This window comes from Lutra lutra, chromosome 9, assembly GCF_902655055.1.
Source record: "Lutra lutra chromosome 9, mLutLut1.2, whole genome shotgun sequence".
Classification (NCBI taxonomy): domain Eukaryota; kingdom Metazoa; phylum Chordata; class Mammalia; order Carnivora; family Mustelidae; genus Lutra; species Lutra lutra.
Genome location: NC_062286.1, coordinates 87,200,131 through 87,217,200, shown reverse-complemented (window position 1 = coordinate 87,217,200; position 17,070 = coordinate 87,200,131). Strand labels below are relative to the sequence as shown.

Here is a 17,070-nt window from a genome sequence, read left to right as displayed (position 1 = left end):
AAAAGCCACATTTTTGTTACATAATTACAAGGTCATGACATCCAGATTCTTATCACCAGTGAGGATAGAAAGTGGAGTGTTCCTTGGGGTGCCTGGGTGGCTCAGTGTGTTAAGCCTCTGCCTTTGGCTTGGGTCACAATCTCAGGGTCCTGGGATCGAGTCCCTGCATCGGGCTCTCTGCTCAGTGGGGAGCCTGCTTCCCCCTCTCTCTCTGCCTACTGGTGATCTCTCTCTCTGTCAAATAAGTTAAAAAAAGATAAAGTAGGAGTGATCCTCTTTTTTTTTGTTGTTATGGTAATATATACATAACATGAAATTTACCCTTTTAGCCATTTTTAAGCATATAGTTTGGAGTCATTAAGGAGTTTCATATTGTGTGACCACTGCCACCATCCGTTCTTGGAACTTTTCATCTGTCCTAATGACCCATTAAATAGGACTCCCCATTCTCCTCTGCCTCAGTTTCTGGCAGCCACCACTCTACTTTCTGTCTCTATGACTATGTTGCCTCTAGGTTCCTCGTTCTATTGGAATCGCACAGTGTTTGTTCTCCTGTGACTGGCGTATTTCACTACTTAGCACAATGTCCTCAAGCTTCCTCTAAGTTGTAGCCTGTGTCAGGATTTCCTCCCTGGTCAGGGCTGAATAATGTTCCACAGCATGCATACCTTATTTTGTTTATCCATTCATTCACTATGAACATCTGGGTAGTGTCACTTAATTTTTCTTTTATTTAGCAATTCACCTAGGGATATATCTTTTGAAGTTCTTTTCCAGGGAACATCTCCCTTAACATCTCCCTTAAGCATTCGGGACCCTCGTATATGAAGAGAGGAAGGCCTGCTGGCAAGTTCTTGAGCTGCTATGTTATCACTGCTTAATGCTTCACCTTGAACCTGTATATGAAATAAGGCTTACCTACCTTTTAAACAAAATACATGGACACCTACTTGTACTGAATCTTCTGCCTACTCTCCCTCCCTGCTCTGGGTTTTATTCTGCCAAAACACTTTCGTGTTGTCCCATTAACACTGAAAAATTCCCCATCTCAGCCTGGAGCTCTGACACTACCTTATGATGGAGATCTGCTACCCCCACGAGGTCTCTGCCTTTCCTTGCTGTTGGTAACTGAAAAGCAATCCGAAAGCTGCACATGAAGTACGACATAGGTAACCGATCTTTTTTTAAACATGTCTAAATGTGTTGTCCTTCAAAATTATCACCTCTTCAAAATGTCTGTAGAACCATCCTCACACCTATGAGTTCTATTACTTTACCATCACCGGGTGCTATCACGGCCATTTACCTTGTCCCCTACATGACTTAATTCTGTCCCATCCCAACTTCCCGCACTGCTATCATTGACTGGGGGCCAGTCAGTGAAGTACAAGTGGAGAATGTGAGATGCACACTATTTCATGTACGTTTGTTCATGCATCAGATGCTTGCCTGCTTGGAGAGCTTTACTAAGTGATAATTAGTTGTGCATCAGAAAACCCAGAGCAGTCTAACTCCATGGCTTCATATGCTTACAAGGAAGCCATTCTCTTTTTTAAGATTTTATTTATTTATTTATTTGGGGAGGGGGAGAAGGGAGAGGAGCAGAGGGAGAGGGACAAGTGGACTCTGCGCTGAGCATAGAGCCCAATGCAGGGCTCAGTCCCACGACCTTGACATCATGAGTTGGTCATTCAACCAGCTGAGCCACCCAGGCACCCTGGGAAGTCACCATTTTCTTACTGTCTTCTCCCCTTCTTTTTTGTTGTGTCAGTATATCTCGCCCCACTCCTGGCCATGTATATCACATACAGTTGTGCAGGTGGTGCACTGATTAAGCTCACAATGTCATAGACAACACAAATTTATATATTTACTGTGACAACTTCCTGCCAGATAGAAGTAAGGTATATTTGGAAAGAAAAGCCTTTTCCTGCTCCCTATGAGAATGCCATATTTTGCATTCTCTGCTTCTGAAGATCTCATGCGGGTGCTTCCTTACACACATGCAGACATATGTGCATACACACACACAATTTTCTTTCCTGACCACTATTTGTGCCTCAAATTCTCATTTTAATCTTTCTTCCCTAATATGTAAAGTATCATAAGGTCTGAAAAGCATGGTTTAGTAGCTGATACCCAATCCACCGAAGTAACTGATTAGTTCACGCTGCCTTGTAGGACAGTGCTCTAACCAAAGTCCCAGGTCAGCTTTCAGGAATTCTTTATTACCATGCTATCTTCCCGCTCAGTTATCTGAGTCTGGAATAGAGGACTGCCTTTACACCAGACAAGAAAGGATGCTGCCTGCAGGACATGATACGAAGCCTTGGCTCAAAATGATCTCCTCCAATGGTGTTTTTATTACTTATAATTTGCCAAAAAGTCCCTGAACTAGAAGGAAACCTGCAGATAGAACCAGGGCAACCCAAAGAGCCCTGCCCCACTCTTCCCCAGTCACGCAGGCAGCACTAACATCACGGCACATCTCCTGCAGGAGGGAGGGACGCAGGAGCCCTTCCTAACTCCTGCTTCAGGCAACCCCTACATTGCTCCTGCAGTTGGCATGCATTTGAAACCTCCTTGCAAATTCTGAATTCTAGACCAGCAGTCTCATTAAAATGCAAACACCTACCAGGAAAAATACTTTCAGGCTTCACTCCAGCATATGACATGAGAATCTTATGTGATTAATTTTTCTCTCCCTTGACCTCTACAATCAACTAGAACTTCCACTCTTCTACTTCGGAAACAACCTTCCACTTTATAGCCACGCCCTTTCTACCATGAGTCCTAGCGTGTTCTGGCTCCTGTCCACCTGGGCTATTGTGCCCTCCCGTGACTGTTCCCACTCTGGCCTCTGCTGCCAGGAGACCTGGAGGACAATGGATGCTGCTGTCCCAGGGTGTGTGTGTGCGTGTGTGTGTGTGTGTGTGTGTGTGGTCACACCCAGTGTCTACTGACTAAAGACCAGCCCCTGAGCCTGATCAGGCTTGGGAAGATATTTTAAGGGTGACACCAGAGTATTTTGTAGAAAGGGAACTTGTATTTGCTTAGAAAGATAAGAAGGGAAAGCCGCTGGGGTATGGGCAAAACCAGGGGAAACAAAGTGCACTGCGAAGAGATAAACAGGAACTCCAGGGTTGGGGTGGGATGGGGGGGTCTGGCCATGAGGGGAGGGGCAGAGGAGAGAGGAGAAGACGGTATGTGTCTGTGTGTGCGTGTGTAGCAGGGAAGGGACAGAAGACGGCACAGATGGCCATCCCCAGTGGTGCAGCGGTCAAAGAACTCTTAGTGACCCAGCCGTACTTGAGCGCTATAATCAGATGATGAAGCAAACGGCTGGTGGATGGCAGGGGCCAGGTTTCTCACTGGGAGGAGCAAGGGAGGGAGCTAGAGGGATCCATGTGGCAATGCACCGGAGTTGGAGACATCAGGAGGAATGCATTCTGGGACCGGGGCGGGAAAAATACAAGATGAACCTGGAACACTTGCAGTGGCAGAAAGTAAGGATGATGGATTGGATAATTAGATAATTGGATATTTATGAATGGGTTTGACGGGACAAAACTCCCTTAATGAAGAATTCCTAATAATTTATATAGATATGATCCCTCAGGGAGTTGGTGCGTAACTGCCCGCTGTGCATGTGTAGGCTTTCCTGCAAAGAGGACAGAATGGGAAGGGGACAAAGAGTAGCTGCGCAGTGGAAGAACCTGACAAACACACCTCAGCCAGGCGATCGAGGCCACCATCAGGCAGTCACAAATCACGATGACAGCATGAAGCCCTGACGTGAAGGGACATAAATCCTAGGTGAGTGCAAGATGTCAATGACAGGGGAAATTGGGGGCCTGGGAATGATCTGTGCCATCTTCTCAATTTCTTCTGGAAGTCTAAAGCTGTTATTTTTTTGAAGTGTAAAGCTGTTCAAAAAAAAAAAAAAAGCGTATTTTTTTTTTTTTAAAGACTTCTAGGAATGGGAATGTTAGATATGCAATTTCAAATCGTTCATGCGTCTGGCATATTAAACCTTCCCGCATCCCCAAGCCTGATGGAAGGTCTAGTGTATACTCACTTATGCTGGTGCGACAGTGGGGTGGAAAACAAAGACCTACCTCTCATCTGTCCTTCTCCTGAGACCCGCGGCAGTTGTGTCCTTTTGTAGGGGACCTCTACAAAAGGACTCCAGGGCAGGCATCAGGGTCGGCACCCAGGAGGAAACAAGCAGTGACCTGTGGCACAGCTGGTGTGGCATGAAGGAGAGAATCATGACAGGCAGCTCCAGAGTAAAGCTGAGACCCACTCTTCTTTCTCAAATACCTTAGCGGAAGATGTTTCTAGTCCAGAAATTAGTCTAAGTATTTCAAACAGAAGGCATGTAATACAGGAGACGGGTGACAAAGCTGTTGGAAGAGTTAAAAAAGCAAAGAAGAGGGATTTTAGAGGCATAAGAAAGAACGGAGCGATACCCAGGGATGAGAAGCACGGAATGGCCATGTGCCCAGCCCTGGAATCGCCCTGAAGAGAAGCCTTGATTCTCTGACGAAATCCTCTAGACTGCTGGGGTCTGGCATCACCCACCTTTGCTAGCAAATGGCTAATGCTAGCAACTTCCCGCAACCGCTAGAAATGGCCACCCTCGGGAGCCAGAAGCAGAAGATATCTTTTCCTGACAGTCTTCTACCAGGACCTCAGAGGGGTAGATCCTGCCAGAGGTTGGACAATGCAGTGCACACACTCCCAACCCCTGCAGAACAGAGCCAAGACCCCAAGTACAGAAGGAAACTGAGGAGACCAGTAAGTGGCCCCTGACCAGGGCCTGGTGGATTCTTGGTTTATACTAACTCTCAAGGCCTTCTAGAACCTTTCTTCTCCAACATTTGTACCTTCTCTTCTCAATCCCTGCCCAGACAACCAAACATCTCCACTGTGCCCTCTGGGATCCCTTCCCTCCCCAGTGCCCCTGCCCTTGCTTCCCCTACCACCCCTCCCCCGCCCCAAACTGGTCCACCCAGGGAGACCTGTGCTCAACGTGCACAAGTAAAAATCTTACCTGCACTTTTAAATCCTGCTCACGCTGCTCCTATTCTGCCAAACCTTCCTCTCACTGTTCTCACCTGGATGCAGAGGTGTGCTGGCTAGAAGAGAAAAAAAAGAAGCCCTGATTTACAGCAACTGCTCATTTCCATGGTTTAAATAAACACTCTAGCTGGAGCTGCTGACACTCAACTTTGGTAAGCATGTACCCGCAGACCCGGCCCCCCATACTTTCTAGGAGCAGTGTCTCTGCTGAAATTCCTTAGCCATCCACGGAGCCTGTCCCATAGCGCCCTCCACTAGCTACCAGGAATTGCGGTTGTTTCTGAGCATGTCTTCACCCTACTGCCGAAGAGCATCCGGGCGAGGGGGAAAGTCATGGGCTACACCCCATTCCCAGGCTCCCAGCTAGTGCCTAAACTCTCAGGGCTTCTGTTGCTCCTCTATTAAACACTGCAGCAGCAACAGCGCCCCTAACACACGGGGCTGTTACAAGAATTACAAGAGACCACGTGTCAAAGCATCTGGGGTTAACAAGTCTCTGGCCTGTGATAGAGGTGTAAGCAGTGTTTTGTGGGCAGCCTGACTGCAGGATGGCAATTCCCATGGCAAAACAGCTCAGCGTGTTGCCTCCCATTCAGGGATTCTCAATGAATTACGGGGGGAGACGAGGAATGGGGGTTTTTAGCACTCTAGGACAGGAGCCATATTATGATTGTTTTTAATTACCCCTTGTAACTAGTAACTGCTCAAAAATATTCTTGTTAACATATCCATAGAAAGAATGACGTTGTTGATTGCAACGGCAAGGTGGGGGTGGGCACAGGAGCCCAGACCTGTTCTGGGGAGTGGAGGTCGGCCAACTGGGAAAAGACAAGAGAAAACAGAGAAGAGGGGCAGAAGGAATGACAGAACCAAGCCCACAGTTTCCCTGATGAGTTTGGAAGGCCTCTTTGGCACCTCTTTTCCCTGGTGCCTTTGCACCTCACCTGGGCACAATGCATACTATTGCCTTCTCCGGAATTGTGGCTTTGGCTGAGTGGGTAATCAGGATTCCAGGCCACCAACAGCATTCTTGGTGATGACGGCAGCAGCAGCATTTTACCAGCAGCCACTGATGACATTTCCAAGTACTTAATCCAATGGGGCAGGAGAATGTGGCAATAGCACATGGTGGCAGAAAAAAAATGCTCAACTAGAAATGCAGTACAGTTAGGTACAGAAATAGCATATATTTCACAATGTGGCCCTGTTTGAACTGGTACATACCTATCAACTAAATCCTACCTACTAACCAAATAGGCTTGAAATCTGCTTACAGCTTCAATCTGATTTTCCCAATAGGTCAAGTGTCAACAAAATCTTTTCTCACATCTCTGCTCCTCAGCTTTAATCTAAAACTCACAGGATCATAGAATCAGAGGACAGCCCAGAGTCCTGCTTGCTCTAGACGTTTCAGAGCAACAATTATAGATCAAACCCAAAATGTTAATGATAGGTAAACTAAGATTCACAGGCAAAAAGCAAGTTATTCCAGGCTCACAAGTGGGCTCTGGAAACCCTGCCTCTGTGGGAACCTAGGCTTCTGGCTCCCACGGGACGGCTCTCTCTGCCTCCAAAGGAAGTAAAGGAAGTGTCACTCAGGAGCTTCTTTTGATACTTCAGACTGGGATCTGGGCTCCTTGAAAGTAGGCCACTCCATGTGTGGGCAGCCTGACAGCAGGATGTTCCCTACCATTCAGTGATTCTCAACCAGTTCCCAGGGGGGACACCAGGGATGGGGGGAAGGTTGCATGTGAATCACACAATCCCAGCATTTGCTCTGTGTAGTTTCAAGGCTGTAACATATGACTGCTTTGATTTATTGCTAATTGTTTACTATTCTTGGAGGTTTCTAATAAAGCTAACACAAAGTATTTGATTTTGGCAAAATGGCCTGGCCTTCCAGGGACACTGCTAGCTCCTCTGATTTCTCCCTGGGGCTGAGGACCAGCACTTCTAGCCAGTAGCTCCCCAACATTTTCTGGGTCTCACTTGACTTGGCATCACAGGTCTGTGCGTATCATCTTTTCTTCTCTGTTGGGACCAGCTTTCTGTGGCTCCGATGACGAGCGTCTGGTATCTGTGGGCCCTCTGACACACACTTGTTTGCAGCTGGCATTCAATAAATGCTTATGGAATAAATATATTCAGCCACCACACACGCAATCTGTACACCACCGCAGTTCACCTAACTACTTGTGTATATATACACTCAACAAAAAGCTTGGAATGAAACATGTGCTGACATGTTCACTGTATTTCTCGAGGCGGAGACAAAGCGCGGTTTCATCCCTTCCTTTTCCTGGTTTGTCCTAATTCTATACCACCAGCATTACGTTTTCATAGCAATAACAAACTATTTTTAGAAGAAAGACATCCCAGTCCAATCATAGTAGAGAGAGAAAACGCATCGGGTTTTGACTTTAGCAGTATTTGGAAGATTAATAATTTTCGCTGCCGCTATTGTAACTGAAGCCAACACAACAGCCCACGGAACTAGACAACTTTCTGAAAGACGCGTTCAAAAAACTTCAAAGACATGGTTAAATTTAGTATAAATATTTTTCATCGCTAAATATGAGTGCCCACCGCCTGCCACCCTCTGGGCCAGATTCGGAAACCTGGCGACCGCGGTCCCGCCCTCGGGTAGGGGACGCACCTTTTAGGTACCGAACCCCAGCCGCACCTCCGGGGAAAACAGGCAGGCTCGCGCATGCGCCAACCCCGCCCCGCCCCCGGCTCGCAGCCACATTCTTCGAAAACTGAGGCGCTAGCCACCGCAATTGCGCCTGCGGGGAGAGGGAGCGGAGGGGCGGGGCGTTGGGAGCGCGGAGGAGGAGGCGGGGAGAGGGCGGAGTCGCGCGTGCGCGGTGCCGCCGCCAGCAGGAAACCCGGCGCGCGGGGGCGGGACGGCGCGGGCGGGAGGCAGGGGGCGGGGCTCTCCCGGGCCGCCGCCGCCGCCGCTGCTGCCGCCGCCGCCGCCGCCGCCGCCTCTGTCCCCGCCGCCGCGCATTGTGCAGCAGGCGGCCCCCGCGCGGCAGGGCCCTGGACCCGCGCGCCTCCTGGGGATGGTGAGCAAGGCGCTCCTGCGCCTCGTGTCTGCCGTCAACCGCAGGAGGATGAAGCTGCTGCTGGGCATCGCGCTGCTCGCCTACGTAGCCTGTGAGTTCGCTCCCGGGGCCGGCGGGGAGCCCCATTCATTCCCGGGCGCCGCGGCCACGAGCCGGGGGTCGGCGGGCTGCGTGCGGCCCCTCGGCGGCCCCGCTGCCGGATCTCCCGTCTCGCACCGGGCGGGACCTGCTCTCCCTGCTCTCACTCCTTTTCGGAGGCTGCGGACCAGACTCTCCCTTTCCGCTCTTGTGGCAAAGCTGCTGGCCAACTTGGGCGCAGACCCTTCAGCGCTTAGGCCCCGGCGCGGAGACCGTGCGGCCCGGAGACCGGGCGGCCCGGAGGAGAGGTCCTTGCCCCGGGTCTCTGGGGCAGCTGGGCCCCGCGCGCGGCGAGACGCCTCCGGCCTCGGCCAGCCTCGCGCGCTCGGCCCCAGCCTGCTGCTTCAGTCCTCCCCGTCCCGACGCGTGGGACTCCTGTCCACGTCGTCCCGGCAGCCGGCGAGGGTCCAGCCGGCGATTCCCAAGCGTCCCGCGCGAGGACAAGCTGGGGACAGCCGTGGACGTGCCGCCGTGTTGGTTAAGTAGGATAAAAATACTGTTGCCGTTGGCAGAGCCCCCGCTTCGACTGTTTGCTCCGCAGGAAAATTACTCAGCATTTAACTATTGGGGAGCCAAGTGTTGCTGGCCCCCGCCGGCCCGTGAGGCTGACCAGCCTCATCACGGTACCTTGTTTTCATGTCGGTGGGGCCAGATGTCCCGGGGCGCGGGGTCCCCGGGGCGCAGCGGGTCGGCCCAGAAGGGAGGCGCAGCGCAGGGAGACCCAGGGCGGCGCTTTGCTGTGTACGGTGTGTATGGTTCCCCTGTCAGTCATGACTTCCAACCTCTGCCTTGGACGGCAGGGCAGGAGGGACGGACACTCCGCAGGCAGGTGGTAGACCCTTGTCGTCTTAGAGGCGGAAACTCTTCTTTGCTTGTGTGCTTGCTTGCTCTTTTAAGAAAGATCTATTCGATGGGAGTATATTTTAATTGTGGCTCTTAATACTTTACCAACTACCACGGTGGGACTAGAAATAGGTGCCAGTGTGAGCTCCGTTTGGATCCCAGCCACCAGACAATCTTAAATGAAACAACCTGCTAACTGGTTTGGTTACCAAGATCTGATTCCAGAGGAGACAGGGGACTTGAGAAGGTGACTTCAGTTGAGCTCTAGGAGGACATGTGTTATTCAGACCTAGACTGTCCAGCATAAACCAGCTCTTCCAGGAGGTGGAGTAGAGAAGGCTCAAGCAGGGCTCTCAGATCCTAGACAGTTTCCAGCTGGGGATGGGTGTTAGATGTGAGTGAGTAGTTTGAAAAGGAGAAAGCTACCCTTAAGTGTTTGTGGTCAGTCTTGAGTAAGCTGAGACCCACGGGAAAGATCCCTTGAAATTGCATAATTATTGTTATGAAATAATAATACCTAAATTTGTTTGAGTGTTTGCGAGTATGTGCAGGCATGAGTCTCATTGGCTTATTTAATTATCTCAACAGTCTTGGGAAATACTTTGGTTATTCCCACTTTAGAGGTGAGGAAATTAAGACCAAGAGAAATTAGGAACATTTATGGATGATTACACATATGACAAACGATAGAGAACCAAGTTTTGAACCCAAAAAGGCCAAGGAGCTTGGTGTAGAACCCAGATCTGCAGCAGGCTTAGTGTTGATTTTAGGACTTCTAAAGTTAGACAGAGGTGTTTAGAATTAATAAAAGGGGATCTAGAGAGCTATGGGACATTATTCACCATCCATTCCACCGGGAAATCCTGCCAAGTCCTTACCATCGTCTGTGACTGTGCTTGGTGCCAGGGGAAACTGAGAAGTGCCATCTTGGCACCTAGAGGAGTGGTTCTCAAACTGGAGTGTGGATCAGAATTGCCCTGAGGGTTTTCAGAACACAGATTTTTGCCTCCCACCTCAGGTTTTTGGTTGAGTAGTCTGGGATGTGCATTTCTCATAGCTTCACCTGGGGAGTGTTGCTGTGGTCTGGGGACCACTGGCTTAGAAGGTAAAGTGGCCAAGAATGAGATAATCACCCCAATGAGGGTTAATTTACAAACTGGTATGAAGGGGAGCGTGTATGAGAGCTTATGACAGGGATTCCTGAAGTAGAGTGACTAGGGGCATTTGTTTCCATGAGGAGCTGAGGCTTGAGCTGAGAATTGGAGGATGTATAGCATCAGGAGGGCTAGGAGGGAATGTGTTCCAGAAGGAATAGCATGTGCAGAAGTCCTGTGGCAGCCGAGTACAGGGAGTGCTATAGGAATGCAAAGCAGGATAGTGTTTGTAGGGCACAAAAACAAGGTATCCTAATGAGACTGGTCAGCAGACAGAGGCCAGTGTGGGCCAGCTTGGGAGAGGCTTTGGGCCAGCTTATAAAATCTGTGATTTTAGTTTTGAGGGGCTTAAGAATAGGGTGGATCAGTGTTACTAATGAGTAGGGAAGGCATATCTGAGACAGTGTGGGGGAGGTGGGGGGAAAAGTTACCGGGCTCCCGATTGGTAGTGTCCAAGGACACTGAAAATGTAAGTCAACAGGGCGCCCATTGACAATCTTGCCCTCCCTATTAGGAATGGCAAGAGGAGAAATCTCTTTGAAAAAACTGTCCACGCTCCCACTTAACACACCACACACACCCTCACAGCTAGCCAGTCCCTGTTCTGGAAGTACATTGTCTGTTCCTCTCTCAAGTTCTGCTAATCTTTCTCCTTCTCCTCGGATCTTTCTGAAAGGTGTGGGTTTTTTGTTTCGTTTTGTTTTTTTGTTGTTTTTGTTTGTTTTGCCTACTTGGGCCAGAGTCTCTCTTCCTGCTCTCAGTGAACATTCTGGACCATGCCTAGGGGAGTGAGCTCATGCCACCTTGCACTGCACATGCCTGTGTTTTCTTCTCAATAAAATTCCCAATCCTTGGGGCGCCTGGGTGGCTCAGTGGGTTAAGCCGCTGCCTTCGGCTCAGGTCATGATCTCAGGGTCCTGGGATCGAGCCCCGCATCGGGCTCTCTGCTCAGCAGGGAGCCTGCTTCCTCCTCTCTCTCTACCTGCCTCTCTGCCTGCTTGTGATCTCTCTCTGTCAAATAAAAAAAAAAAAAAAAAAAAAAAATTCCCAATCCTTGAGGACAGGGATTGTCTCTTAAGTGTTTGAGCCTGTGTAGTACTCAGGTCAGTGCTATTAGCTCTTTGGAAGAGCTCAGAGGTCTGACTGAAAATCATGGCAATCTTCTAGGCCGAGGCTCCCCAGGTGGACTTATCTTTCCCCATTTTTTTTTTCCTTTCCCCGTTTTTTAACATACAAATAGTTTGAAAAGTCAGTAGCCTCTGCAGGCTTTGTTAGACAAAACAGGGTCCCTGCCTCTCTTTGCCCCCCACCAGAGGCAAACACTTAACTTCCTTTCGCTGATTTTGCTATTGTCTTTGTGCCATAGGATGATACACTTCCTGATTTGTCATTTGTAGGTATTACCTAGTGACGTTATTCTTTGGAAGATGATTGTTTATTCTCTTAACCTGCCCTCCTCTCCTGTGTTCACCATCACCTGTGTAGATGTGGTGTAATTTTTTTTAAAGATTTTATTTCTTTATTTGACAGGCAGAGATCACAAGTAGGCAGAGAGGCAGGCAGAGAGAGGAGGAAGCAGGCTCCCCATGGAGCAGAGAGCCCGATGCAGGGCTCAATCCCAGGACTCTGGGATCATGACGTGAGCCGAAGGCAGAGGCTTTAGCCCACTGAGCCGCCCCAATGTGGTGTAATTTTGAGATCAACACTTGGTATATATGTGTATGACTAAATGTTGTTCTGATTGTTAGTGCGCCATGCTCAGTGACTTTTTGGTTTCTCTGGAGCTAATCATTGACTTTTCTTTTCTTTTTTCATTCTCTATGGACTATTTCTGATTCAACACCAAAGACTTTGTTGGGTGTTTGCTGTGTCTTCCCCCCAAGATGTTCAGGAGCAGCGGACCTCTTGATGGGGTGCCTTCCTGAAGAAGGGCCCCCAGCGCCTTTGGACCTGGCCTGCCCATCACAGACGTCCTGTCTCCCAACTTACCCTTACTTATTTAACACTTATTTCACTTGGACAAGCACTGTGGAGGTGAATCTTGAGACCGTCCTAAGTGCCTTTCCTCGCCTTTACCCCATAGATTGTTGATGTCGAATTCTAGAAAAAGATTCCCTGCAGAACTTTTCAGGAATTGTTTCATTACTTTCTGGCTTCTAGTGTTGACAAGTTGTTTCAGGCAGATCCCTTTCCGTGGGACTTGTGTTTTCCTTTGGGAAATAAAATAAATAAATAAATAAATAAAATAAATAAAATAAATAAAATCTTCCTTTGGGAAGATTGCGGGATCTTCTTTCGGCCCATGATAGTCATCACTGACCGCCCATTTCCAGCTTTCTGCCCCTGGCCTTTTCCTCATTCCTAGGGCCACTGCAGTCCCCATGCCCAGGAGCAGAGCTGCAGAACCCTGCTGCACTTCTGGGCCCAGTGAGTAGTCGAGAACATGTTTCCTCCTCCTCTGGTTTGATAACTGGCATCATTCAAGGTGATGGTACTTAGTGCGCAACCCCCCCCCCCCCCCCCCCCCCCCCCCGGAGTGACTTAAACTTGAAGAATGCATCTTTGTTTTTAAGCCTCTTAGGGTCTGGGCCTACTTGCTCTTTGCTGCAGCTCAGCAGAGCCTGCCCTGACCAACCTGTCTCCTGTGGTCCGAGGTGTGCCTGGCCCACGCGTGCCTCCGTGCCCCACGTACTGGGTACCGCAGAGTTCCCTGGCAACCCCGGGATTTTCTTAAATTATTCCTTGGTGGTTTCCTCTCTTCCATTCTGTGTTTTCTCTTTCTGGAATGTTATTACACTGATGTAGTATTGCCTGCTCTAGTCCTTTCATTTCCTTTATTATTTAAAAGGTCTGCTCTATTTTTTGGAAACTTCCACTTTGTATTTTAAGGCTTCTGGTGATTTTTTTAAAAATTTATTTTTGCTATCATTTTCCATTTATAAGAGCTCTTTTCCCTCTGGATTAAAAAAAAAAAGAAACTAAAAAAATGTATCTTCATTTCATGGTTGTATTCTCTTCTTGGAAGTTTTGTTTGGGCTTTGTCACATTGAAGAGTCTCTTCCCTCCGGGTCCTTTCCCATTTTTCTTGTTCGAGGCTTTCCTTGGCTTTCTGGTGGCCCTAGGTTGTCTGCTCCTGTTTGGGAGGAGTACTGTAGGTCTGTCCTCCGGGCTCTGAGCTCTGGTGACAAGGCTCTGCCAGGCTTCTGCTGGACGGGGAGGCCCGGCTGCCTGCATCCTGGGGGCCAAGTGGGGACTGGGCTTCGGGTGTGAGCAGTACTTTGATCATTGTCATAGGTGGACTTGGGGCTCCCCAGTTGGAGAACCCCTCCCCGGAGGTGGGGCTGCTCATCTGCCAGGGCAGGCACTGGAGCTGCCCCTCGTCCTGTTGTTCAGACAGATTTGAAATCAGACCTTCTGTCTCAGTGGCCTTGTCACTCCACTTCCAGATGCACCAAGCATGACCATTCCTGACCCCCCCTGGGGTGTGGTCTGGCCTTTCCCACTGCCTGCCTCATCCTCCTTTCACCTTCTAGCCTTGTTCTGTTCCCCTTTACCTGTCCACCTAGGCTCAGACCTTTAGCAAGAATGGAAAAGAAGTCTACCTGCTGATGTAATGAGTTTAGGAGCCATTGTTTTCCCCTTTAGCTCTTGGAAACTAGAGTTGTGATGTCCTGTAACATTCACTTAATTTTTGGCGTATCGTGGATCTTGTGGTAAGGACACTGCATCCCTGGCACCTTTCTATCCTGTTGCTCTTATTCCACTGCGGAGGAAAGCCACCAGGTGAAACGCTGAAAACCATATAAAGGCATGGTATTTGCATTTATGGGAACAGACTTCCACCTTGTCTGAGTTGGGCTTCCCTTAGAATACTTTTGCCCTTAAGCTAATCAGCCCCACGTGGCTAAGGGACTGTTTTGGTGAATTCCCTCAGTAAAACATCCACTGGCCTGCCGCCAGGGGACACAGGGAGACACAGGGAGCTGGCATCCTGATGCCAGTAGACTCTAGAGAGTAAAGGTAGGGGAGACACAAGCAAACAGTCCAGGAGCTGGTTCCAGACACACCCGAGCATGAAGATCAGCTTTTGCTTGTTAAATGCAGGTTCTCAGGATCCTCTGAGACCCACCAAGCAGGGGCCTGGGACTCTTCCTCCTGTCCCTCCTTGGGGGTTGGAGAGGGGCGCCTTGAAATTGCTTTGAGTCCTCAGCATTTTATTTTAAAATTTCCACACATGTTCTATTCAGCAAACACCCAAGTACTACTCTGCCCAGATTTACCAGCTGTTCTTTTTTTTCCACATTTGTTCTTTCTCTCTGTTTTAATGTATACATTTTTTTGTTGCATTTGCATTCCATCAGGCTCATCGCACCGTTCCCCATACGTTGGACACCTGGAAGGGCTGGCCGTCACCACATTTCATTTTAAAGGTGCCTTTTCCCTGTGCACAGTCCTGGGGGTGATTCTTGGAGACTCTGAGTATCTTCTTGTCCAGCCACTGCATTCAGCGTCCGTTGGCGGTTCTCTCCTGGATCAATTTTACGCTGGGAAATCCCAAGTGGTGATTTTTTGATTCTGTAAGGCCTTCTGTGTTTATAAACTTGTGTTCTTCTGGAAAGAACTTGCCTCCCTTGTTCATCTCTCACTTTCTGTGGAGTTTCCTGTGCCTGCTGTAAGAAATCGCCACAAACTAGGTGGCTTTCACATGGGAGAGGTTTATCATTTCACAGTTTAGAGGCCGGAAGTCTGAAATCAAGGTGCTTGAGGCTGCTCTCCTTCCGAAGGCTCCTTCAAGGCTCCAGATGCTTTGGGCTCTGGCTGCCATCCTGCCATCTGCCTCTGTGGGTGGTCACATCACCTCCTGTCTGTCACATCTCTTCTGTGTTTCCTTTGAAGACACTTGGCACTGGATTTAGGGCCCAACTGGATAATCTAGAGTGATCTTTTGGTCTCGAGATCCTTAATGATACCTGCAAGGACTCCCTTTTCCAAGTAAGATCACATTCGAGGTTCTGGGGATTAGGATGTGGACATATTTTGGGGAGAGGTCACCAATCAATTCACCCCTCCCCACCTTTTAAAAAACTCTGTGTGGACTCCTAGATTCTTTGAGTCTTTGAGCACTTCCTTGATCTCCAGATGTTTCAGGCTCATCTTGTTCTTTCCCTGCCCCAGTCCTGGAATTAGCTATTTCTTGAAGGAGTCCTGCTTCCTTTCATTGGGGAACATGCAGGATTCAGAGCTTGGACCCTAGTTATATGCATTGCCATCGAGGTGTCATTGCTCCCTTTTCTTTCAGGGGACAGAACCAGGAAATCTACACACTTTTTCCAATCCTGAGTTTATGCCCATATGCCCAATTTAAATCTTACCAGGTTTCTTCCTTACCTTCCCCCATTCCATATTGCTGTGTCCTTTTTTCCTCCACTGTGAAAATCTCATTTCTGACATTAATAAAAAGTTATTGCCTCTCTGCTACCATACAGACAGAATGGTTTCAGAATTACTACGTTGGTACCGTACCAACAGCAAACTTACTGTACCAACAACAAACTTAACCAAAAGCAGGATTTCTGTGAAGTTCTTTTGGTCCTCACAATGTGTCCCACTGAGGATGTGCAGTTAGAGTGTTGTGTTCCAAAGCCACTTGCGATAAATTTTTTGATACCTGATATAGATCAGTTTCATTTCTTGGTTTGTGTTCAGGTTTCTTCTTTCTGATAAAGTATTCACGTATATGGTCCAGAAGTCAAAGTATCTAAAAAATTGGCTGCCTCTTGGGGAAATCTCAAACCTTCAGCACCGTCTCTGTTTTAATCCATCTTACGGCACATGTCGGCATTAGTCTGTGTGGATGCGTGCCCTTGCTCTGGGCGTCTACCCAGCAGGTAGCATTCTGTGCAGACTCTCTGCCTCCCTTTCCTGGAGAGCGAGTGCTCCGTGTGGATGCCCGTGATTTGGCCCCCCCGCCCCGTACTGTTCTACAGCTGTGTAATACTCTGGCATGCGTGTGCACCTGTCTCCTGCGGAAGGCATTTCAGTGATGTCAGACGTGTTGGTGTCCCAAAGACTGCTTGCCTCGAAGGAACCTGCGCACACGCTCCCACCAGGGCCGCCAGCAGCTGCTTCTCTCAGCCTCCTCAGCAGAGGCTGTTGGTGGACGCTTGCATTTTCACTGGTCTGAAAAATGGCATCTCGTTTTAATTTGCGTTTCTCTTATTGTGAGTATCACGAAGCATCTCTTTTGAGATGTTTAAGGGCTATTACTCTGTCTGCCTCTGAGAACTTGTTTTCGGGTTTGCTCATTTCTCTGTTGAGATGTTGGTTCTTTTTTCCACTGATTTCTTTTTTAAGGAGGCTCCACACCCAACTTGGGGCTTGAACTCACAACCCCGAGATCAAGAGTCACATCTTCCTCCCACTGAGCCAGCTAGGCGCCCCTCTTTTCCACTGACTTTTAAGAATTCCTTATATATGTGTTAACTGTTGTCTTTGAAGGGGATGGCGATTATTTTCTCATGCCTGGTGTGGTGTGGAGAAAAATATATTTGGTCTTTGTGCCCTGTTGGCATAAAGGTCCTAAAACTCTTGGGATTTCCTGAGTGATAGGAGTGTCTTTTGTTGCTTATGAGAACCCCTCTTTGGTCACAACTGAGTTGATGACAGTGAAGTGATTTAGGTTGGGCTCCTGGGCAGCCAGGATGGAACTGGTCACGAGAAGGACCCCACCCACCAGCCTCCAGGAGGGGAGAATAAGGTGCTGGAAATTGAGCTCTACAGAA

The 17,070-nt window shown here is 48.8% G+C and overlaps 1 protein-coding gene and 1 long non-coding RNA gene across 3 annotated transcripts in view; one reads left to right on the top strand and one right to left on the bottom strand.

The window, feature by feature from the left end:
- Positions 1–356: 356 nt before the first annotated feature.
- Positions 357–7,834, bottom strand: LOC125109032 (uncharacterized). The gene is made up of 4 exons (XR_007130078.1): positions 7,742–7,834; positions 5,057–5,141; positions 4,585–4,750; positions 357–3,926 (listed from the first exon to the last, which is right to left on the bottom strand). It is a non-coding gene; the product is annotated as an uncharacterized LOC125109032 (long non-coding RNA).
- Positions 7,835–8,010: 176 nt separating this feature from the next.
- The window catches only part of UXS1 (UDP-glucuronate decarboxylase 1), an 89,836-nt gene continuing 80,776 nt past the window's right edge, over positions 8,011–17,070 (top strand). Inside the window, exon 1 of one of the 2 annotated variants that reach the window (XM_047745618.1) lies at positions 8,011–8,244. In XM_047745618.1, coding sequence (XP_047601574.1) covers positions 8,151–8,244 — 94 coding nt within the window. In that variant the 5' untranslated portion in view covers positions 8,011–8,150. The remainder of the gene's footprint in view (positions 8,245–17,070) is intronic. The other variant, XM_047745619.1, reaches the window with a different exon arrangement.